General features: G+C 36.0%; 1 protein-coding gene across 2 annotated transcripts; it reads right to left on the reverse strand.

Annotated features, from left to right (window-relative positions):
• Positions 1-405: 405 nt before the first annotated feature.
• Positions 406-24019, reverse strand: LOC121409932. Of its 2 annotated transcripts, none has more exons than XM_041601719.1 (11): positions 23862-24019; positions 19046-19368; positions 18612-18762; positions 10373-10624; positions 7900-9753; positions 7200-7281; positions 6318-6457; positions 5025-5286; positions 4239-4352; positions 3350-3450; positions 406-1036 (listed from the first exon to the last, which is right to left on the reverse strand). In XM_041601719.1, the coding sequence occupies exons 2-11, from the start codon at positions 19360-19362 to the stop codon at positions 845-847; spliced, it is 3465 nt and encodes a 1154-aa protein (XP_041457653.1). In that variant the 5' UTR covers positions 19363-19368; positions 23862-24019; the 3' UTR covers positions 406-844. The 2 variants fall into 2 exon arrangements, with proteins under 2 accessions (XP_041457653.1, XP_041457652.1); XM_041601718.1 differs by lacking the exon at positions 23862-24019 and adding an exon at positions 23474-23580.
• Between the last annotated feature and the right edge of the window lie 1985 nt (positions 24020-26004).

Raw genomic sequence — 26004 nt, forward strand, 5'->3', positions numbered from 1 at the left:
AGTATAAAGTGTGTAGCTCATAATTGTTTCTGCAACTATAAAAGTCTAGTTTAAAATGAGTTATGGCTGATAATGCATTTGTACACAAGGACAAATGGACAATCCAAAACTATTTCTTGTAATACACTGATGAATTCTTAACTGATGAGACACCCACATGGCCTGCCATTTTCCGGCCATTTGTAAGGTTGTAACTTCACATATATCTACTTGGAATAGCCCTGGGGCCCATTTTACAAAGAGTTGCGATTGATCCAATCAATCTCAACTATGGAAAGCCTGCAAAGTCAACATATAAAATGCATGTTTGTTCAAAAGATTTTCTAGATATGAATGTATATCCATTAATCCATTGATTTCTTGACAATTTGGTGTGTTCTCCTTGTTTACAAAGGACATTTTGCAAATTTCCTGTAGAAAGAATTATGGCGCTGATGGATTTCCAGAGAGTTACCAATGAGTGGATAAATTGTAACTCTTTGTAAGACGGGGGTCCTGGTGTCTTGTCTGGGAATAAGATATTCAATCCCACACTGCATGTACAATGGATTGAATGTATTGCATCTCTAGAACATCCACTTGATGTGAATAAACCACATAACCAGTGACACATATATTGTAGAATGGTTATCCCCAAATTCTTCTGCACTTGTGAGCAGCTATCCTTCTTTAGACCTAAACTGGATGACACAGCTTTTTCAGATAGCTTACAAATTGTCATCATTTTCATCTTTCCCAGTTTGAATCAAGAATGAAATATATGTGGTTTTTCAATCTCAAATTTGCATCTTCTGCAAATTCTTGGATGGAATTAGAATGGAATGTCCAGTCCGGGAAGCCCAAACTACACTGAATGCAGGAGCTTAGGCCTGATGTCCTCTCCATAATAATTTATGATGTTGAGGGCGCCTTTGCAGACAGCCACAATTTCCTGGAGACGATTGTCATTGACATGGTCACAGTACTGCAAGTCTAGATTCTGAAGCGATGGAGCATAGCTGGTTGAACGGTGAGGAACGTAAAGATCTTCAAATTCCTACACATAAGAATCAAATTGATTGAATAAATGTTAAACCATTGGAAGTTATTCAGAATATTTTTTTAATTCTGCAATAACTTTTCTGTGTATAATAATCAGTTGCTAGATAAACAGAATCAAAGTGATGCTCCAAGTTGAAGATATTTATATCTAAATAAATAAAGATTAAATTCACAGAGCAAAATACTGCAAAATTCATCGAAATCTGAAAAACAAAGTTATTGTATTTTAAAATTAGGCAATATTTTGTGAAAACAGTTAAATGCACGTCATGGATATTCATTAGGCGGACTGATGTCACATCCCCACATTTCTTTTTCTTATGTTATTACCTGATATCATTGTTTCATTTTTTCATAAATGTGTAAATGATGTGTCTCCATTATGATGAAAAAAAGTTGCAGCAATAAAAAAAAAATAATACACTTAATAAGTTGTCAATCCAATTGTTTTAGTGTTTGGTAGAAAAATTTTGAATAAACCTAATTTCATATAATGAAATAAAAAGAACAAGTGGAGATATGACATCTTCCCACCTAATGATTATTCATGAAGATATGCCAAGAACTGTTTCACCAGAATAATGCAGATCTTTAAAATTCAATAACTTTATTTGTTATCCAATTATGATCAAATTTTCAGCATTTTGCTGTGTGAAAATTTACTCTATTTATTGAAATACATTTTCAGACTGGAGCATCCCTTTAAAGAATTTCCAATGGCTAGATTTTCTAATCTAAAAAATGCTCTTGTTTTCTTTACTGAATGATCATGCAACAGTATCATTTTCTGTACAAACAAATCCACTCAAAACAATCTCTGACACCAATCTTCAGTGGCCATATTCTATTTGTAGATCAGTAGCAATGATTAAACTACTTTTATATATCTTGCACAAGAACATGGAAAACTAAGAATACTGAAAGGTCATTATCTTTTGCAGCAGCAAAGCTGTGGTGCCAAATGGAAATCCTTGCACAATGCATGTATCAGTGGGTTTAAACCAGGAACTTGTATTGTTAGTAACAATGGAATTCTGATAAACTTGGTGTCATACCGTTAGACCCAAGAATGACATGTGATGAGTGCCCAAATCACATTTTCTAATCGTAAATGATGCATCGTAGGCTCCAAAATGTCAATCACATGCCATATACACTAACAATGTCACCTGGCTACATCTAGCTTTTGGAAAGTAAAATCACATGTTGTAGAGATCTAGCTAGTTTGCATTTTTAGAGATATGTGCATGCCAACGTATATAAACTCAAAAAAAGTTTGGAAATCTGACTTTCACCAATAATCCCTCCTTGATTTTAGTAAATATCAATATGTAATTAATATCCATGCATAGATCATTTAATTTTCGTAAAAATGATACCCTACATGATATGATTATGGTTTACATGGAGTTTCAGTGCCTTGAAATGTGGGGCAAGGTCAAAATTAAAATGTTGCAAAATGACACAATATTGAAAGTCACTGTTCTTTTTTCTGTGGTGATGAGTAATTTTCTCAGCGGTTTCTTTTGATTTTGATCGATAATCCCTCCTTGGTTTTAGTGAATATCAATGTGTAATCAATATCAATGAATAGATCATTTAATCTTCTTTAAAATAATACTTTACATGATATGATTATGGTTCACATGGAGGTGCATGCCTTGAAATGTGGGGCAAGGTCAAAATTCAAAAGTTGCATAATGACACAATATTGAAAGTCACTGTTCTTTTTTCCGTGATGATGAGTGAGTTTCTCAGTGGTTTCTTTTAATTGTTTCCATGCACCTTAACATCAACCTTAACATGGAATTAAACACACCTCTTCACATGCAAACAAATAACAAACAAACAAACCATCACTACATAAACCACAACAAAACATAAAAAAATGAAGAAAACAGGGGCTTGATTTTAATGGATTTCATCTCTATTGACACAGACAAAAGAATCATGTTCTGTATTGACCCTTAATGACTATTTCTGCTCGTTTTGCAGCTTTTCAATTCAGACCTCATCCAACACTTTTGAATCATGCTCTTTTCATGATGAACATACAAACTAATGAAAAAAAGACCTTGATCGAGTCTATTCTTTGTATTTCTGATTTCTCCTTTTCCTCCTCTCAACTTTATCTTATTTATTCACAACTGACACGAACTATGAATTGCCAAAAAAAAATATAGTTTGTATATGTAACTTTGTTTTTTCCCAACTGTTAAAAGCATATGGCCATATACTTTGATTTTCTGAGGAATTCTAATAAATTCTGTACTAATTGGCAGCTATGTAATGGGTTATCTCGTCTTACCTCATCACTCGAAAGCTGAGCAAGCCCAGTATCTCTTCTCAGTTTTTGTTCTCTCATTTTCACTTGAATTAGTAACCGACATCTCTTCCACTTGGGGTAATCTAAGAAGAATAAATCAAGGGTGATAAACAAATGAATAGAACATTACTTCATGACTATGGTTGTCTGTCAGTAACAGGATAAATGTATGCCATCAGCTCAAATGGAAAGGAAATACCATAGAAGCACTACATTGTATCCATGGTCTGAAAGTGAGTTAACTAGCCAAGACTTCTGCCTACAAACTGGATGCTCCGTATTATGGTAATCATAATCTCGCAATTTTCATTTATTATTGCTACATGGTTTGTATTTTCTCAACAACTTTTCAATAAAACTTTGTTACATCCAATGAGTCTTCATGAACTTTTTGAAAACTTAAAATTTTTAAAGTGATGCTTTAAAATTGTCTGAAGTGTTTTGTCTGTCATATGGAATTGCCCAGTAGCAATAAGAATGAAGCTCTCCTGTGTCTGTTGTTATTGAATAATTGGTTAACAAAAAACATCCAACCTTCAAGTCTGGGCCCCTTCCTAAACACTTATGTAAGTTTGCCAAGATTGAACTACTGTGGAAACCTTGATTTTGAATATCTGCTAAGCCCTGTTACCATGAGAGAGTACCATACTGGCAAAGTTTCCATCATCCTAACTTGTTATATGAAACAAGCCCCTATCCTGTGTCTTTGACCCCCTAGAGAGTACTATCGGACAACCAGCATAATCCACATTCAAATTTTGGTGATGCAACAATGAGAAATGAAAACTCGTAAATAAGTACTAGTATCTCAACATGTTCATAATTAAATCACTTTATACAAAGAGTGAGTACTGGGGTGTCGAAAGCTTACTTGCTATGATAGATAGGAAAGGCTTTTCTGTGATCTGCCTGACACCACACAGTAATAGCTCTTCCAAGACTGGACAAGATGACAAGATGGCTGAGACAGCCTGGTTCGTTAAATCTGGAAGAGAGTAATAATTTTATTTCATTTATTTCATTTCCAGGCAAAAGGCAACACAAATATGTACAAGAGGAAGAAATTACCATCGACTAGTGCCTGAGGATGACCAAAAGAAAAACTAGTTTCTGTTATGAAGCTTTCCTCACTAGTCGGGGTTTACTAATATACAAAACTAAAATCGGTATAAAATGGCAATAAATGCTTAGATGCATTACTTATTAAACAAAGAACATAATAAAGAGAGTGTTTGTTTCCATGTGCTATTATAATATCCAGTCAAATTTGTAACAAATCACATAGTAAGATGGATATTCATTGATTTAATGTAAAGTGGTCTTCAAAATATGATCTTACATTGTAGCATTGTTGACTTGTTGTTGTGTTTATATTTAAATGTTTGTTCATACACAGACAATTTAATTTAATTATTTTATTCGTATGTGAATAAGCTTGCTATGTCAAGAAAACTGAAACACACAATCTGAATGCAGATACAGGAAAGCTGCACCAGATTAAAACAAACCAAAAATAGTCCTCAGTCCATTGAATAACAGTAAGTATTATGGTAACTTTACCATCCAATAGTAAATACCATGATGACTTCACTTTGGCTGTATCACTATTCCAATGGTAGTTGCCATTGGAAATGGGACCCTGAGCTCTAAGTCTTACCGAAATTCCAGCTGACATCAAGTCTTTGAAGTCTCTTGAGTCTAGAAGCTAGAGATTCCATGAGTTCCCCTGTTATACAACTAATTGAAGACAACCCAACATCCTTCAGGTGAGGACAATTGTACACGAAGGCCTGAAGTGTTTCTGACCGCATGGTGCGCTGCCTTAGAAGCAACGTCGTCAGAGATGGGCAGTGATGAGCTATCTTGTAAAGCCCTGCATCAGTGACATCATCGCACCAGAGTAGCACCAATTCCTGAAGCTGAAATGGGAAATGGAAACAGACTTGTCAAAAAAGAATGCAGGAATTCTTAAAAGTGTGTTATTTATAGAGAAAAGAAAGTACACAATCATTTCTGCTGATTTGAGATGATAAACAAAAGTGGTAGTTTTTTTTTTCACTCAATTGCAATTACATGAATACTTGTAAAAGGAAAAGTCCACCCCAACAATATGTTGATTTAGATAAAAAGAACAAAATCCAACAAGCATGACACTAAAAATTTCATCAAAATTGGATGTAAAATAAGTTATGACATTTTAAAGTTTTGCTTAATTTCACAAAACAGTTATATTTACATCTTGGTTGGTATGCAAATGAGGAGAATGATAATGTCATCCACTAACTATTTCTTTTGTTTTATATCACATGAAATATCAAATATTCTAATTTTAATTAGAATAATTGATATTCCTTCCTCAACATGTGGAATTAACATTAATTAATATATATGGATCAGCCAAGTTGGTCTGTATTGTCAAATCTGTAAAAAAATTAAACATTGTATAATTCAAACAATAAAAAAAACAAAGAAATTAGTGAGTGAGGGACATCATCGACTGTCTCATTTTGCATGTCACTGAGTTGTGCATATTAAACTGTTTCGTGAAAAATAAGGGAAACTTATGCATCATAACTTTCTTATTTTACATTCCATTTTGATGAAATTTTTACCATTATGCTAGTTTGATTTTTTTCTCTACTTTTTCAAATAAACATTTTTCTGGGGTGGACTTGACCTTCAATAAGCAATCATAAATGACAGCTTTGAGTTCTAGTTCAGGGTCCTTGAATCAAATCAATGCCTTGTTAAAAGAACACTACCACATATCAAGTTGGTTTTGAGCACCATTTCATAGGGCTACTGCTCTATCAAGCTTTTCTTTGTTGATAAGTACAATGAAAACTGTCAAATCTGTCCTCTAGAATCTGCATGACTACCAAGAACTTTAATACATATCATATCAATCAATCAATCATTCATTCTTTGCCTTGATCTACATTCTACACACCTTGGGGCCAATGGTTGTTGCTATTCTGTGGAGGGTGATATCAGTGATACATGTCTCTGACAGCTTGATAACGCTCAATTTGTTATTCTCACCATGCTCAAAGATTGGATATACCCCTTGATCACCAATATGGCTTGGGCCTGAAAGAAAATAGTCATGTGAAATGATAAGCACACATTAAATATCAGAAGGTATATGAAAAATGATTAATTGCGGATTGTTTTAAACACTCAAGCTGTTTACTTTCCATTAGTCTCATCGCACATGACCTAATTGTGCTCCGTCAATCTAATTCAATTCTTGTAACCATTTGGTCTAATTACCATTTACCCCATTAACAGTTTGTATAATTTCAATCTATTTCATCTAATGTCTACTTGGTCAAATAATAATATATGGTTAAATTAATTGTTTATGAACCAAATATTGGTTGGAAAAAGTGAAAACAAACAAAGTAGAAATCAGTCAAATTGGACTAGATGACAATTTAAAAATAAGTGGGTATTAGACCAAGTGCATCATAGACAAAATGGGTTCCAATCCCTTGAAATCACGACTATCAAACATGTGATCACAATGTACCTTGCCTACAAACTAATCTACAGTACTTCACAAGAAAAAGTCATGAATATCACCTGGGCCCCGTTCATGAAGTTGATATGCTAGCAAGTCTTGCTGGAATGTCAAGTACCATGACAACAGTGAATATCCTGCTTCCCGACTGGCTCCTCCAATGAAAGGTGGCACTCCACCAAGAATTATCATAGCAACATTTTAATGAAATGGGGCCCTGGATTATTTTGCATGCAACATAAATATCATGTAGAGCTTCCAATGGAAGATTCCACCACACCATCATATATACAGCATCATATGTCTCACCTTGAACATCCAAATATTGGAGATTAGGACATCCTTTCAAGAATGATGCAAGACCTTCATTGCTGATTTCTTGACATTCGTACTACAAGTAAAATACAAACAATGTTGAGCTCACAGTGGATTATACATTGGATGGTTTCAAGTTGGGTGAAGACTTGTGTTTGGCTGATGTTTTACACTGGCCACAGCAACAAAGCTGAAAAACATTGCCAAATAGATGTACACATTTACTAGTAGTGTTGTGTTGATTGTACACCACCAACCTTGAAATTAGGCCGGTGCTAGGAAACCTGTACATAGGACTAACCTAACACGGTGTAGAGCTATTAATGGGTGTGATTGGTATCGTTTATCCTTATCCACAATCTTTGTGAGAGTTAAGCTTGGCACCCTGATTCTTGTCAGAAACCTCAACACTAACAATGAATTTGAGATGTTTAGTTTCTTTATTAGAATGGCATGTTGCATTTCCAAATGCCAGCACAATGGGGTTTGGTATTGCAGGAATTTTAGCTGAGATTGCACAGCACTGAATCATTTTTTTTGCTCCTACTAAATAAGATTTCATGTATCATTATTGTACCAGGGCCCCATTGCATAAACTAACAATTATGGTAACTTGATTTTGATTGGCTGCTGATCAGCATTACCATGGTAGTTACCAGGATTCATGAAAACAAACAATGACAATCATGCTTACCATTTTGAAATTTCTCAAATCTTTGACATTCTTAGAGATGATATCCAACATGGCATCTGTCAGGGCTTTCTGAGACAGGACCAATTCCTTGACCTGATGGTTGACTGAAAAGCAGTCCTCCAAACAAGATGAAACTACATGTACAGCATCGTTCAACCCAATAAAACTTATGTCAAGTGAGACTATGTTTGGTTCAAAGAGGCGAGATACAGGATTTTGCAATGCAGCTGGCAATGAAGAATCAAGACAATCTCTAGGTTCTGTGGACCAACAAGTCCTTGTGCCATCATTAGTCATCTCAGAGGTGGAATGCATACCAACAGGAGGTTCAGTAGTGCTTCCATCCACAGATGAACTCCTATTTCCACTTGATGAGCTGCTCTCTTTCATCTCTATAGCACAACACACAGCAGTCCCTTCAACAGGTGACGCTAGGTTACGCTTTGTCACACTGGAGGTGTTCTCTTGCAAACTTTCATTCCCACTCACGTTAGTAGTTTCCATGGCTCTATAGGTAGCTGTTGCAGAAGCCAATTGAAATGCGCATGCTGAGGCCAACTCTACACACGGAGAGGGATCAGAATCTTGCAACATACTTTGTCCAGTCTTCTCACATATGTGCTCATCACAAGATAAAAATCTTGGGCATTCCGAATAACACTTGTCACTTGGCAAATGAGGAGTTTCCAGCACATCTTGATGCATGTAACCTGCAGGTATCATTTGGCTTGCCTGTGTATTTGTGTGACCATCTTCTACAAGTATTGCGGAATCTTGACATTGATCACATCTGCTTTCCATAGCAAAATATGAATCACTCTTCACATGTTTTAGGATACTTGAATTAACATTCCTCTGGTTTTGATCAAGATCACATTTGCTATCTTTTGGGTTGCTGGCTGATATATCGCTTATTATACGGACTTGATCAGTGAGCTTTATTGGAAGTCCATAATCAACTGACTCATTGTTTTGTTCAAGAATCCCACTTGCTGATCCAGTGTTACTGAATCTGCAAGTTCTATTGATACGACCACACAACTGGCATTGCATGCTGTCATCACATGGATTTGTAACATTCATGTTCATATCAGCTGTTACGAGCAGCTCACTTTCATCACCAAAATGATGAAGCTTCTCAGATTCACTTGCATTCCTGGTTTGGGGATCTGGGAAGACCGTTTCACTAGCTTCAGCATTGCAACTTGAATTTACTTTATTTAACATACCATTGCTTTCTTCAGAATCAATTTCAATACTGACTTCTCTATTGCTACACACACTTGTGCCATGTTTTGTATCCACATTTGAGTCAATACAGGTTTCAAAACAATTTGATAAGTCAGAAGCTAGTCCTGATTGATCAAACTCACTGTTACTGAGCACCACAGAGTTTCCTGCAGCATCCAGAGGTTCACATTGTGGTGATGCAATTGAATCTTCATCTTCCAACCAATCCATATTTGCAGTATTTTCAGTACCATTTGCTATGCTGTATAGACAGCTGCTACCTGGTACTAGGTCCTCACATTCAATTGCTGATGCACCAAGTCCACCGATCTGCTCTTTTGAAACGGTTTTAGAATTCACCGATGAATCTTTCTTAAAATCAGTTTCTCTTGAATCATTTTGTACATGAGCTCCACCATCTGATGATGCTCCTTGAAGCTTATCAACCAAGACACCTCTCTTCATCTCATCTAGTCTCTTCTGTAAGGAGTTGAATGTCTCCAGAAGTTCTTCAAAAGCCACATCTGTATATGGCTCATCTTGATTCCTCTTTGCCTGTAAAACAAACTGCACCGTTGAGGACAAACTATAACCAGACAGATACCACAAAAGACAGAAGTCCATCTGAAAAAGAAAGAAAACAAAAATAATGCATTACTTGTTATCCCTATTTCATAGGTCAATCCTATCTGACAACACAGAGAACATAGAGAATATAAACAGTCTACTCTAAACCATTTCTGATACTCATAGCAAAAAAATAAACAAATGAAAAAAAAAACACAAACCACAATATTTGCGTCATACCAGGTAATCATTCATTACTACCTGTGTGGTGAATGGATATGTAGATTAATGTCTTTCAAGATCACATATTAAGAGAGAAATGAAGGGATTCAAAGCCCTGACCTTGTGTTTCAGTCCCAAGAATTATCAACTGATCCAAAAACACTTCTAATATCCACATGTTTAAAAAGAAATTTAAACTGACATGCACTAAAATTGACAGACAACCTAAAAAAATAATCATGTATTATGTTTGGGCTTTCTGAGGAAGCCTCAACTGAAACAGTTTGGCTTATATCCAATAAAAAAAAGAGACGCTCTATTCAACTTGGCTTACGCCTCGTTGAATAGAGCATCTTTCTTTCACCTCATGCGAAATCTTCAACCATCGCACTCATGCCTATTCGCTATTTGTATACTGTCCATGTTCCCATGTACTATCAATGACAACACTTACTGCTGTGCAAGAAACATTGAGATTCCTCAGGTTTGGTCCACAGAGCTCCAGTAGATGCCTTATGCATGTGTTGGTCAGATTCTGACACCCAGAGAGGTCCACTGATGCAAGATGGTTCCCAGGAAAACTGTTATCTTTCCATGGCCTAATCTCTGAGAGTTGATCCTGACTCATATAGAAGACATCATCCGTAATGCATTCACACATGGACAAATTCAGGGAAGTCAGGAAAGGTAATCCTCTCAGTAAAATCTTTCATAAGAATATCACATGAAAAGTAAAATACAAAAAGTAAAATAAATTTAGTTTCTTTTAACATTCACACAGCAATGATAAACATTGAATTGATGAATTAAGATTGGTCATGAGGAAAAATCAAAGATATACCCCAGTTTTAAAGCTGCCGTTTATCGTTCAACACTGGCTTAGCACTCATGCTTGCCTGCGGAGGTGAAGAGTTACATAAGAGGGGATAACCGCAGCATGATCATATTGACTACAGCAGGGTTAATTTAAAGGGTTAAGACTTTATTCATTGTAATTTAACAGGGTTGGCGGATTTAAATCACGTTGATTTAAATCGTGATTTAAATCGCGATTTAAATCACCATGATTTTTTTAAAAAAATCATTGATTTAAATCACTTCCATTGAAACATGTACAAATCATGGACAAAGTATTTGTTCAATGCAGTTTTAATTCTTCAAGTCAACTGAAAAAACTTTGAATTAACTTTATATCAATAAAAGATCAACAAAGTCTTGATATCTACTTAAAACAAATTAAAATCAAATTAATAAAATCAGGTAATTCCTTAAAAACTACAGATGTATGTTGTCAATAGGTACTCATTTTTTGTAAATTATGTCGAGTTTTTCTTCTGAAATTTTACATTCTTTGTCAGTTATTATTAGTCAATTTCTTTCTTAACAAAGTTTTCACATAATCCAACTTTTCAGAGAGCAGCTTGTAAAAAAGATATATAATGTATAAAAGTCAATGAGAAAAGGTTTGTTGGCAGTTTTCCAGTTTTGATCCTTCGCCTACACCAGGGTGACCAGATTTCACAAAATGAAATACGGGACAATTGACAAACGAAGATCAACAAAGAAGGCTACACAGTGTTAGACTTGTGAAAAATATAAAGAATTGGAAGGGAAGGTGAACGAAAGAATGAAGGAGAGAAAGAAAAGAGAAGATTGAGAAGGAAAGAAAAATAAAGGAAAACGGAAAAAATAACAGAAAGTTAGAATAAAAGAAGGATGAAAGAAATAATAAGAGATAAAAAAAAGGTTTCCGCCACTCTTTGAAATGAATATAGAAAGAAATGAAGGGAAGATGAATAAATGTCTGAAAGACAAAATAAAGGAGAAAATTAAAGGGGGAGAAAAGGTAAGAAAAAGAAAACTGGAAGGAAGGAAGGAAGGAAGGAAGGGAAAGAAAGAAACAAAAGAAAGAATAAGGGAAAAGAATAAGAAGGGAAAAATAAAGAAAGGAAGAAACAGTGAAAGGGAAGAATGAAGGGAGGAGAGAACGAAAAAAAAAGAGAAAATAATGGAAGGAGAGAAAGAACGAAAAGAAACAGGAGACGAAGAGAGAAAGAAGCCAAGGTAATTATAAGGAAAGGAAGAATGAAGGAAATGAAAAAGGATATTTGATAAAGAATGAAAGTAAGAGAAAGAAGGAAAGAAAGAAAAATGAACAGAGAGAGAGAGGAAAAGAAATGTCTAGGAAAAAAGATAGGAAATAGATAGATAAATGGTTTAATAAAAAAATCAAGACATCATCGCGGCTAAGGCCGAAGTGCGATTTATTCACAAGGTAATAAAGACACAAAAAATATTCAAACAATAACACAGATAATTACAAAATAAATAATACGGATCAGTGGCGTACCGTGGGTCACGGCATGGGGGGGGGGCACCAGCAAAAAATTTTAGTCACTTAGGGACCACACGAAGCGCGCTCAGTTGTCAGGTATACTGACCTAATGGACATGCAATTTTTGATATTCAGAGCTAAAAAGGGACATTATAAGCAATTTTGTTTTAATCACGATACGGAACTGTCTCGCTAAATAAACAGTGCGAGCGCGAAGCGCGAGCTAAAATATTTTTTATATATATATTGACCCTAAACAGGGAAATTTTAAGGACTATATTTCAGGATCCATTAGGAGTATAAATATCTCACCATAGTCATCTAATGCTAGTGCCATCCTTTGCTGATTTTGTTAGAATTACATCTAAACACATGAAGTACTTTTTGAAGTAATTGTAATCATGATTATCATACGCATCTCACTAATCAAATACTGCGAGCGCGAAGCGCGAGCTGAAAAATTATGTAGGAAATTCAGACCTGGAGAGGGGCATTCTAAGGCTTATTTTGTAGAAATTCGCTAAGACCCTACGTATTTCACTAACCAAGTGATGCGAGCGCGAAGCGCGAGCTGAACATTTTTTATATTCAGATCAGAAAAATTGACGTTTTAAGGACTGATTTAAGTTCATGAAGAGCAGAAATCTCACCAATCTACTTATGCGAACGTTAGCACGGACAGGAAATGTTTTATATTAAGACCTTAAATTAGGGCAATCACAAGAAGTCATGAAAAAGAAGAATATGTCACTACATAAAACAATAATAACTCGAATTACGAGGAAATATATTTGTTGTATAATCATTTGAAAACGGGATGTTTTAGTACAACAGGATAATATATATAGTTAAACAGTCTATGCGAGCACCAGGAACAACACGAAAAATGAAGACACAATGAAGCATATAATGTTTTATAAAGTTATGAAACAATGCTTCTAATGTAACATAACATGTATAACATAACATAACATTATAATGAACAATAATTTCTTCTTTCCCCACTACGTTTCTTTTCCCTCTTTTTCTCCTTTTCCCTGTTTTTTTTTGCCAGCCGATGGGGGGGGGGCAAGTGCCCCCCCGTAGTTACGCCACTGATACGGATAAAGTATGGTATTGGAAATAAAGATAGATGGAACAAAAAAGGGCAAGCAGAAAGGATATGGTATATATAAAAGAAAGAAAAGGGAAAAGTTCAAACTTCAACTAAACAAAAAATCCAATCATCTAATAAAAATCATAATTTCATTTGGTGTTTTTTTAAATGTATTTTTAAAATTTAAAAAATAAAATGTTTTAGAAATGAATAAAATTTCAAGGTGAAACATATTGTCAAACTTAAAAATTAGATGAAACATCGCGGCATCGTGCACACCAAGACTCAAAACGAAAGCTGAAACAACTAGATCTATAAAAAGTCAATAATTTGTTCCTCCGATTACATCTCCAAATCATTAATCTGAGAATCCATAGTATAATTATAAGAATTTCCCGCCAATTTTGTGATTATTTTGGTGGAAAAACTGTTTATCATGTGAGATTGTTTTCACCATTGAGAATTTGCTTCGATCCTACATGCCTAGCTTGTTATGGAAGCAGGAGACCGTCAAAAACACGGATATACGTCGTGTCGTAATTCAATTTACTACACGACGTAAATAATTACGTAGTGTAGTAATTCGAATTACTACACGACGTAAATAATTACGTAGTGTAGTAATTCGAATTACTACACGACGCAATTCCGAATTACTGCCCAACGATTTAATGTCATGACGTTAAATGAATTAGTGTCGCTTCATCAAATAATTAAGGTCGTGTAGTAATTCGAATTACTACACGACGTAAATAATTACGTAGTGTAGTAATTCCAATTACTACACTACCTAAAGAATTACGTCGTGTAGTAAATAATTACTACACGACGTAATTCCGAATTACTGCTCAACGATTTAACGTCATGACGTTAAATGAATTAGTGTAGTGACGTTAAATCAACCAATGAGACCGTTCGTTATATGAGCGCAATGCGAAGAGCTGAGACTACAGAGTATTGTACAGGAACGTACCGGCAGGAAGTTAGTTGGATGTTCGACATTTGATATTCAAACTGTGAAGTTGGTTTGATATTCAGGTTCGATATTCAAACGCCTGTGAAGCTGGACCAATATTGCCACGGACCCGATCCGCATAGTACTGCCCCCCCCCCAAAAAAAAATGTTCTACAACCGAGAACAATAGGAAATGATAAAAGGAAAGAAAGGAAAGAAAGATGAAAGATACGTTATTTTATGCATACCATGTCAAAATCAATCTCAAAGTTAAAGGTGTTTTTTTTTCTCGCTGGCTCGAGACTTATTACGAAGCAAATTTTTGCTGCATGCGCCATTGTGTGCCCCCTCTTTTTGTTCTTATCACGCATTGAGCTTCGCCCTAATGCTCGGGGCACAATCATAAAACATCCTGTTCATACAATGATATGACCCCTCCGTTCTCCCTTCTCTTTCTCTCCAGTTCCCCCTCCTTTTCTTTCCAATCTCCCCCTTTCGCTTCTCTCTCTCCTATTATGTATTCTCTCTTTCCTTGTTTTTTTTTACTCTATCCACTGGCGGCACCAAGAGATTAGTCAGGAACGTGGTTCCCCATGCTTGAAATATTCCGTTTTGTTAATTTTAGCCCCCCGTTAATGTGCATGCGCCGGGTAACCGAGTCAAGTTCTACAAGTTAGGGTAGGTGGTTACCCCGGATAGACCGTCGGGATATTCCTGGGGGCCCCTTGGATAAACAAAATGCGATAAATAGCCCTTTATTCCTTTAATTTTGTTAATTTGAGCCCCCTAAATGTGCATGCACCGGGTCAAACTAGTGTTTACATGGTTGCCCGAGTCGAGTTCTACAAGTTAAGATACGTGTTACACCGGCTAGGCCGTCGGGGTATCCCTGGGGGCCCCTCGAAAAAAAATTTAAAAAATAAAATTTCTTGCCCTATTATTCACTGACGTTTGTCCCCTAAATGTCCTCGTACTTGGGCACGCCAGTGTTGTTATGGTTGCCCGAGACGTGCTGCACCTGTAAAACCCCTTAGCTTTCAAAACCCCTGAATATATTTGAATATCGAATGTTGGTCCAGCTTCACAGGCGTTTGAATATCGAACCTGAATATCAAACCAACTTCACAGTTTGAATATCAAATGTCGAACATCCAACTAACTTCCTGCCGGTACGTTCCTGTACAATACTCTGTAGTCTCAGCTCTTCGCATTGCGCTCATATAACGAACGGTCTCATTGGTTGATTTAACGTCACTACACTAATTCATTTAACGTCATGACGTTAAATCGTTGAGCAGTAATTCGGAATTACGTCGCGTAGTAATTATTTACTACACGACGTAATTATTTAGGTAGTGTAGTAATTGGAATTACTACACTACGTAATTATTTACGTCGTGTAGTAATTCGAATTACTACACGACCTTAATTATTTGATGTAGCGACACTAATTCATTTAACGTCTGACATTAAATCGTTGGGCAGTAATTCGGAATTACGTCGTGTAGTAATTCGAATTACTACACTACGTAATTATTTAAGTCGTGTAGTAATTCGAATTGCTACACTACGTAATTATTTACGTCATGTAGTAAATTGAATTACGACACGACGTATATCCGTGTTTTTGACGGTCTCCTGCTTCCATAGCTTGTAGCCTACCACACACAGGCAGGAGGCCAGTTCGTTTGCAATGTATTGGGTTAGCAAGAAATCATCTCAGAACTTGCAAAAGTTTAGTTATCGATTTAATTGTTGTCACTGCTTCGTCAGCTGTTGGTTAATGAAAATTCGTCACTTTTAAATGTATTAAGTTAACTTCATTTTGTTCAATATTCTGAAATACGGGACAAATAGGCGTCCCGGGAAGGGTTTGTCGGGACGCCGGGACACAGGAGCAAAATACGGGACAATCCCGGGAAATACGGGACGTCTGGTCACCCTGGCCTACACATAACTACTTCTGTCATGTAAAATAAAAAAAATGATACCTGCATGTAATCAACATATTTAACATGCCTCTTATTTCGTATTGTTACATTTATCATACATTTGATGTTTTAAATAACATAATTATAAAAATCACATTAACATAATGTAGTACAGTCATAAGCTTTCTCTTATAAACCTTTTAAGTCACTGCAGCCCATTTTATGTTCAGTGCTACAAATAATGGAAGTTTTGTATCTGCATGTAATAATGGAAAGAGCTCTATAACAACAATTTGCAAAACTCAGAATAAACATTTAACACTGCATTTTAATGTTAAGATGCAGGTACTTCAGTTACAATCATTGGCAGTTGTAAGCTGTGTCTCATTTAAAATAAAATACTTCTTTTTGTAATACATATGTTGTAATTTAAGCAGTTTTGCAGTTTTTTATCCTTTAAGTTAAAAGTAAGTAGATTCTTTTTTCATACTTCATGGATCAAACAGATTTTTTTTGTAGAGAATATGGGAATGAAAATTGTAGATTAATGTAAAAAAAATCACAGTAACAAAATGTAGTATAGTCACCCTTTGACTAAGCTATCTCCTATATTGTTCTCCAAAACTGAGAGTTTTGCATCTATATCTGTAGCAAGAGAAGAGCTTTTTATCAAAAAGATCCTAAACATATACAGTTGTAGTCTCTCTTTGACTATTGTAAAGCTGTGACTAATTGAAAAAAATCATTGATTTGAATTATTTCTCTTACAATATACATGAATACTAGTAATTGGCAAAGGGTTTGTTGGCAGTTTTGATAAGAGATTTTTCCTCTTGGATTTTTTAAATATTTGAATGAAAAATCCCAGAGGGGAATTTTCTCTACTCACTGGGAATTCCCTATGGAATATTCCTTCATAGGCTTATGTATGATAGAATTAAGTTCAGATACATGATTCCTCAAATTTATCTTTAATTGTCCATTTTTACTGGATTTTAATTACAAAATATGTGGTTAAGAACAATATTAGGGGTGAAATGTATAACATCAATATTGATGTCATTGTAAGAGTAAGGGGGGATAATTACCCTTTTTTTCGAAGGAACTTTTAAAAAATCAAAAAAATAAAAAAAATCTGATTTAAATCAAAAAAATCTGATTTAAATCAAATAAATCTGATTTTTTTGATTTTTTTAAAAAATCAAAAAAATCGCCAAGATGCCCTGTAATTTAATTTGTTAGAAGTTATTTTACAATCCCAGCAAAATCTATCATATTATCACAGCTGCTGTTTATTGTTTAACCCTAAAAGAGCCGGTTATTTGGACCCCTCTCACAGCCCTGAGATCTCAGCCTTTGATTACACGAGAGCTGTGAAAATTTCAGTTTATCCCCTTTATTTTACTTATATCACATCATCTCCTCCTGACATTGATATATGTGGTGTGAATTTATTTTCCCATGACATATTTTTAGCTCAGAATGCGGCAATAAGTAATATTAAAGATAATAGGGAAAAAGCCTAGAAAATCTGAAAAATTGTGTACAAAACAAATGGAGAGTTGTCCACAGAATCAGCCATTTTGAAGCATATTTGCCAATTGAGAATCCACATAGAAAGTACAAGACTTTTTGAACGTCCATAACTTGCTTATTTCACAACTGATTTTGATTAAAAATTTTTATATTGTTTCTCTTATTTTACTCTTTCCAATGAGATCGCTTCTCTTCTTGGGTTTTGGTTTCCTTTAACTGAAGATGAGTTTGTATGTCAAGGGACCTTTAACAATATATCATTATCAAAGTTTTAGATTGTCTGTGTCAAAGCCACAAATAATTTGCCAAAATTGAATTTAATCTTTTTTCTTTTAACATCATATTTTTTGTTGTTGTTCATAGAATTCTCCTCTCAATTATTTGTTTCAGTCACTTGGTACCTCCTATGATCTATAATCCATTGACATAAAAGAAACAAAGATGAATCATTATTTTATCCAAAAGAAAAAGTAGTTGTTCATAGTAGTTCTCATTCTGTAGTCTTCATTAGAGTAAATTAGTGAATATTGAAATTGAGGACATAACAGCTGAAGTGGCTACCCTGGGTAAGCAAGAATTATCATCATAAGAGTATATTCTATCATACACACACAAACAAGTATCATTTAACTTTTTTTCAAAAGTATAGGGGGCTGAGCCAAAAGTAGGGGGAGGGGCTAGATATTCACAAAATGACAATAAGATAAACATTTCCATGTTTTTAAAACATCATGTTCATACATGATTTATGAAAAAAAGGCCAGGGGCAACCCCATAGCATCCTCCCTCTCCAACCAGTTAAGCCATCCCGGCACAAAATAATAGATGATAATCTTGTACCTGAACATGTTTGTCTTCAATTACTGGTATGCGCTCCATTGAAATTGAAGTTAGTTGAGGTGCTGTATCAACAATAGCTTCAATCAAAGCTTCAGTGTTGTGAGCCTCACTTCTTATTTCATTCAGAACTAAACTTTGCAGATATTTGCATCTGTTTGAAAACAATAACAATATTATCACAATATAGATTTAAATATATAAAAATCAATAAATAAATATTTTCTTCTCAAACTTACAAAATCACCAAGCTTCAAGGGATCTTGCTGAAATCAATAATGCTGTAGTAGGGTGCAACTGTCTAAACTACATTTCTACCAACAGAAATACCTGGAAAAAAGTGCCTATATTGTGGAAAGTCCTTGAAAGACTTGAGGAAGTGAGGTACATGTAAATAAAACTATACTTCAACCACTAACTGGCATGCATGAACTCGCCTGGAAAAAGCTTGTCGGAGAGCTCGCAGGTCACTTTCGGACTTTCCAATGTTGTGGCATTTAGTAAGGTCCAAGACTCTCAGATGAGGTGGAGCTAGGAGGAGCAAAAGATCCGATGTCAAACAAGATGGGTACCTTTTCACAAACATCTTGAGGACATCACCACTAATGGGAGCAAAGACATTGCTTTTCAATTGCTCTACAAGATGTCTTCCTGTCCTCCTATTGTCTTCAGAATGTGGATCACTGCGATCAAGCAAGGCTCCACAAACTGTGCTACAGGCCGTCTGGTGCAAAGGCAGGATGCTGCTTCCCATTTTGAACTGGAAAACATAATGATAGACATATCTTAATTGTCTGGATATCCACAAACTCGTCAGGGTGAATATCCCATTTGAATAAGCCACTCACACAAATGCAAGACACTGGGTCTACCATCTTGAATTATAATTCAAGATCGTAATTAGAACATTTAACTATTTTAAGGGCTAAGATATTACAGTTAACTGTTAGGTTAGATCTTAAGGCAGCTAATGAGTGCTAATATACATGAGAAGCAGAGCTACCAAGTCTCACGCATTATGCGTGAGACTCAAGCATTTTGGACTCTTGTTCATCCCCTCAAATCTCTGTCTCACGCAACTCTCACAGCCTATCCCCATATACATTGTACACAATTTCTGTGATCTCACTCAGATTCATGGAAAATCTCACGCATAGCTGGTCTTTGAACTTGGCATCTCTGGAGTAGAGTTTTCAGAATACTAATTTGGAGATCCATTATCTGGGGGACATTTCATTAACATTTTTGTCCGACAAGTTGTCAGATCTGACATCTTTCCTTGATTCTGATTGGCTGAGAAGCACTGTAATTATGGTAACTTTCGGATTAAATGGGATTTGTCGGATAAAAACGTCTCGACATGTACTTTCATGACAAGCTCCCTTCTGCCATAACTTAGCATGAACTCTAAAATCAAGGTAGACTCAAGACTGATAAATCCGCTTTTTTGGAGGAGTTTTCAACATTTTCTGATTTTTTTTTTTCCTCCTCCTACATGGATGACAGCCATTGGGCTTGTAATGCTGTAATGTTGGAGCAGACAACCGCCGCTTAACTACAGCGTCTATGGAGAAAGGGTGCACTGTTGAACCCTCCTCAATTACTCTTAAATTTTGCTTTTTGACGGGAGGGGGGGAAGGAAGAAATAATAAAGACAAATAGACCTGTACCTAAAAAGGTGCAGGCCTATTTTAAAGCATAAAGACGAAACGGAAGGATAAAAGGAAAAAAGGGAAATTCAAAGAAAGAAAGAAAACAAAGCGAAAATAAAAAGGCAGGAAAAATGAATGAATGAGATTTTTGAAAATCATTAGAAAGACAGAGAGAAATAGTAAAGAAAGAGAGTAAATAAGGAACGAACAAAAAAATAATTAGCGAAAAAAGGAATAAAAGAGAAGAGAAAAAGAAAGTAAGACACAAAAGTGTCAGAAAGCAGAAATTTAAACAAGTGGAATGCCTCTGGCAATTCAATATAGCAGCAGTGCTGACTTTGACAACTACTCTAACTCGGTTACTTGGTTACTATATACTTGGTTACTCTTATGTCCATGTTTTATGAACTAGACCAATACACTTACAGATATACATGTATGATGGTAATTCACCAAATACCCCCAACATGGCCAAAGTTCATTGACCTTACATGACCTTTTACCTTGATCATGTGACCTGAAACTCGCACAGGATGTTCAGTGATACCTGATTACTCGTATGTCCAATTTTCATGAGTCAGATCCATAAAATTATAAAGTTATATTAATGGTAATTCAACAGATACCCCCGGTATGGCCAAAGTTAATTGACCTTTGACCTTGGTCATGTGACCTGAAATGTGCACAGGAAATTCAGTGATACTTGATTACTCTTATGTCCAAGTTTTTTTTTTTTACTAGACTAATATACTCAACAAATACCCTTATTGGCCAAAGTTCATTGACCCTAAAATGACATTTGGCCTTGGTCATGTGATGTGAAACCTAGGCAGGATGTTCAGTGATACTTGATTAACCTTATGGCTAAGTTTCATGAACTAGGTCCATATATTTTCTAAGTTAAGATGACATTTCAAAAACTTAACCTTAGGTTAAGATTTTGATGTTGATTCCCCCAACATGGTCTAAGTTCATTGACCCTACATGTACATGACCTTTGACCTTGGTCATGTGACATGAAACTCAAGCAGGATGTTTAGTAATACTTGATTAACCTTATGGCCAAGTTTCATGAACTAGGTCCATATACTTTCTAAGTTATGATGTCATTTCAAAAACTTAACCTTTGCCTTCGGTTAAGAATTGGTGTTGATGCCGCTGTCGGAAAAGCGGCGCCTATAGTCTCCCTCTGCTATGCAGACGAGACAAAAATGAAAGAAAGAAAAAACAAATGAACGAAAAAAACATAAAATAAAATTTAAAAAATAATCATTAAAAACAAAGAAAAATCAGGGGGAAAAAATATAAAGATAGAATAAATGAATGAACGAAAGAAAGAAAAGGAAGGAAGAAATAAAAAGTGATATTTTAATAATTTTTTTAAATTGTGTGCTGTGTACAGCATTGTCAAACCATATACCTACCCACTCATTCAATGAACAAGGTACAACCTTTTTCTCACTTACATCTCTATGTGTGTCAAAATAAGGTTGACAATGTTTGGATTTATTTTCTCTTTTTCTTTTTGGACAAATGCTAGATATTTTTACACTGCAGTTTCCATTACAGCTTTTCATTATATAACTTGGCTCTTAAGTAAATTTGATTCTTTAAATTTTTTCTTTATTAAAAATGGAAAGCTTGAAAATGAAAATTTTCTTGCCATATTACTTTACACCAATAGAGGGCGTACACAAAAATATGCCAAAAATTCAAGTTTTTGAGCGCTCTGGTCAAAACAAAAATTATTCTAAGTTTCTAATGAAAATTGATTTGCAACTGTATGGTAATTAATAATTTTTTTCACATAAGTGATATTTTACTTAATACAGCATTGGCATATACCAAGGCATAGCCTAGGCCAAAAGCTTCGGTCTCTGTTTGTTTGTTCAGCTGAACTCCGTTGGCTTCACTCACCAAATACAGAGACCGAAGTTCTAGCGCAATCTGTACAGGGGACTCAATTGCCATATGTTTATGTACTTAAGATCGGATAAAACGGGGAAGTGAATTTGCGCGACAGCCGAGGTTAGTCAGTTTTTGTTCCTTTTAACTTGATTTTTCTCCTTTTTTTGGCAATTAATGCCAAGAGGGAATATTAATTTGCATTTTGGTCACGTTAATTTTCAAAATTTTTATTCATTAAAGGTAAATGCTAGTTTTGGTAACGATATCAAAATGAGTTCTTACAGAATCCAATGAAATGACCACCAAAGTGTCTGTTTGTATAAATAAAATGCATGTGCCAAAGGATTTTGGAAGAAATTGTTTAATTGCTGAGAAATCAGCAAATAAGCACAGGATTCGGGTAGGGCGTCGGCCCGTCGCTCTAAGCAATAATTATACATTGTCCCATGTGCGCTTATCTGTGTTGGGGAACTTCGGTGTGAACATTTTCAGCGTAGATTTCAAGATTTCACAAAGTTCAGTTTATGTAACTGTACCAGATCTAGATCCTCGATGATATACTGACAATTAAGCCTTGTTTTACAGACTTTCTCATGAAATCAGTGTTTACTGCAACTACTGGAATTTCTCTTTAAAGACAAAAATTGAAGAGCCCCGACGGGGGGATTTTGCATTGCAAGTCCCCTAAACTAAAGGTGGATGCACGATAGCAAGCCGTTTGTGTACGAGGAGAAATAAAACAAAAATGTTTAAAAAATCGTCGAAACAGACAGCTGCCAGCTGTCTAGGCATAGCCCTACCTGTAAATTCTCCACAGGCAGGATGGTAGCAGTGAACAAGTGATACCCACCTGTAGACCAAAAGCTTCGGTCTCTGTTAATGTTGGTTGTTCAGCTGAACTCCGTTGGCTTCACTCACCAAATACAGAGACCGAAGTTTTAGCGTGATCTGTACAGGGGACTCAGTGGCCATGTTTATGTACTTAAGATCCGATAAAACGGGGAAGTGAATTTGCGCGACAGCCGAGGTAAGTCACTGTTTTTATTCCTTTTAACTTTATTTTTCTCTGTTTTTTTGGCTATTAATGCCAAGAGAGAATATCAATTTGCATTTTGTTCGCGTTAATTTTCAAAATTTTTATTCATTAAAGACAAAAATTGAAGAGCCCCGACGCCGACGGGGATTTTGCATTGCAAGTCCCCTTATGGTGGCTGCACGATAGCGAGCCGTCTGTGTATGAGAATTTTTTTTTTTTTAAATTTAAAAAACTCCTCGAAACAGACGGCTGCCAGCTGTCTAACCTACCTGTTACTGCGGCAGCCCGAACACGTACCGTACTGATGTCTGAAGACGTGTCGAAGTCCCCGGGGCAAACCTACCGTACCTGTAGTAAGGCTAGGCAGGGTGGTAATGAACCCGGCCAAATCGTGGTTTTGGAAACCACTCATAGATTTGTGTACGCGCATTTGTGTACAAAGTGAATGGAGGTGGAAATAGGGAACCGTGCGTGCGACTGAATAAAGCGCTGCTGTATGAAGTGAATGGTGGTTACCTATATCACGATAATGCCATGAACCCTTGGCCTAGGATGAGCTTGACCTCTTGAAGTTGAACTTCAACAAGTTCAAGTTCAACAGTTGAATGCAGCCAAGGCCAAGTTTGGAATTCGGATAGCGCCTTTGTTGCAGACTACCACATGTTGACTAGCACATCCCACAACTCAAATCTGCATCAGCTGCGTTGAGCATGATGAAATAAGATGAAATCCTGCCTGCTCACATCTAACAAGTAACAAGCTGATTGCCCAAGCTGAGTTCAGTCGCCTAGCTACGAGCTAGAGGATCGAGGATATAGGTAAGCAATGAATTCCAATGCCCGGAGTTAGAAATGAATATTCATTACGAATGACGTATTCTGTAGCGCGCGTAATTTGATAGCGTTGTAGCTAGCTAACTACAGCGACGTGACGTACCGTACGCTGCCTAATCGTCGATCAGTTTACGTATGTTCCTTTATATTTCATTCAAATAGCTACGATATCCCTACTTCTATATGTCATCTGAAAGAAAAAATGCTGGAAAATCGTTTCATATGATAATAATTATATGTCTTCAAAGCACCGCTGTGTAATTGGCCGTTTTCGGCACCCTTGCGCCTGCCCCATTGCCGCTCACCACTGCCCTAACCCCGCTCACTTAGCGCGCGCATTCATACATGTATATTAGGCCTGACTTCTTTTTTCTACCTTTTTTAAGAACTTTTTTACTTGCACTTCTGAGTGAAAAAGTGTGTAATTTTATACCGGTATCGGGCGGCCAGGCTCAGGGGCCGCGCTCCGGCGCGGCCGCCGGCGCAGCTAGCTCGCCGAGCAAGCGATCGCCGGGCGAGCTACATATTTGGCGAGCTGTCTCTCGCCACTCCCACTTACTGTATACAGTAGTCTGCTAGCACAGACCCGTAAATGCCCTGTCATTTCTTATACATAGGCGGATCCAGGGGGGGCCGAGGGGCCCGGGCCCCCCCCCTATTGGCGGAGCAAAAAAAGGGAAAAAAAAGGAAAAAGAAAGGAAAAAAAGAAAAGGAAGGGAAAAGAGAGGAGAAAAGAAGAAAGGCAAACATAAGAGGAGGAACATGATTGAATAACATGAGGGGAAGACTTTGAAAAAATTTTTTTTTTTAATCTATTTGTTAGGATATAAAATTTTCGCTCGCGCTTCGCGCTCTTATTGTGTTGGGGGATTTGCATATCTTGCTCAACATGGAGCTTAAAATATCAAACTTTGAAGTCAATATATAAAACATATTTCAGGTGGGAAATTGACCTTTCATTATTTTGTTTGATTTACAAAATTGATTTTTAAAAAGTGCTAGCTGTAAAAATGTCTGTGTTATGGTCTGAATATTATCATTTTCTGCTTGCGCTGCGCGCTCGCAAAATTTGATTTGTCAGGTAAGTTCTCAAAGTATCCATATTCAGGTCAGATTGTCAAAACGTATCAGGTAGCGCTGCACGATAGCATTTTGATTAGTGAGTTATGTATATCCCAATATTAATTCTAAATCAAACTACTTTGATGACAGTTTATCAAAAATTTCGGCTCGCGATTTCCGCTCGCATTGATAGATATCATGCATCTTATGCATAATTACAAAAGTGCTTTAAATGTCCAGTTTTCAGGCTATAATATTAACAGATTTCGCGCTCTCATGCTTAGGAAGATAGTCATCATTTTCATATGATGACATAATGCCCTTATAGAATGTCCCGGTCCTATGTAAAAACTCAAAGTAATAATAATAAAATACATCAGCTCTTTTTAATTGTGATCCAACACAATTCACAATTTCCCAACAAAGTGTTTCTAATACAGAGTTTAAATTAACCCTTTGTTAGGTCAGAATATCATATATTTTTAAATCGCGCTTTGCGCTCGCTTTATTGATTTTCATGATAAGAAAGGTACTTAGAATACCCAAATTCTAGGTCGAAATCTAAAACACACGTTAATTCAGATACGCAGATTGTTCTCTATTTAAATCATTATCCAGTTTCAGATCACAATATCAAAAAGTGTCTGCTCGCGCTTTGCGCTCGCATTAGATAAATAACTTATCCTTTTCAAGATTTACAAAACATGAATAGAGTGTCCAGAATTTTCCGCTCGCGCTTCGCGCTCGCATCAATAAAGTTTGGTTTATTACTGAGAGTCCTTCCAACTATTACAAAAAGTGCTTAGCATTTCCATTATTCAAGTAAAAAAGGTCAATTTTTTTCAGCTCGCGCTCGCAATATTTGAATGTAGAACGTCTTCATGGCTAAATGTAAGCAGTCCATA

This window comes from Lytechinus variegatus, chromosome 3 (assembly GCF_018143015.1).
Source record: "Lytechinus variegatus isolate NC3 chromosome 3, Lvar_3.0, whole genome shotgun sequence".
Classification (NCBI taxonomy): Eukaryota; Metazoa; Echinodermata; class Echinoidea; order Temnopleuroida; family Toxopneustidae; genus Lytechinus; species Lytechinus variegatus.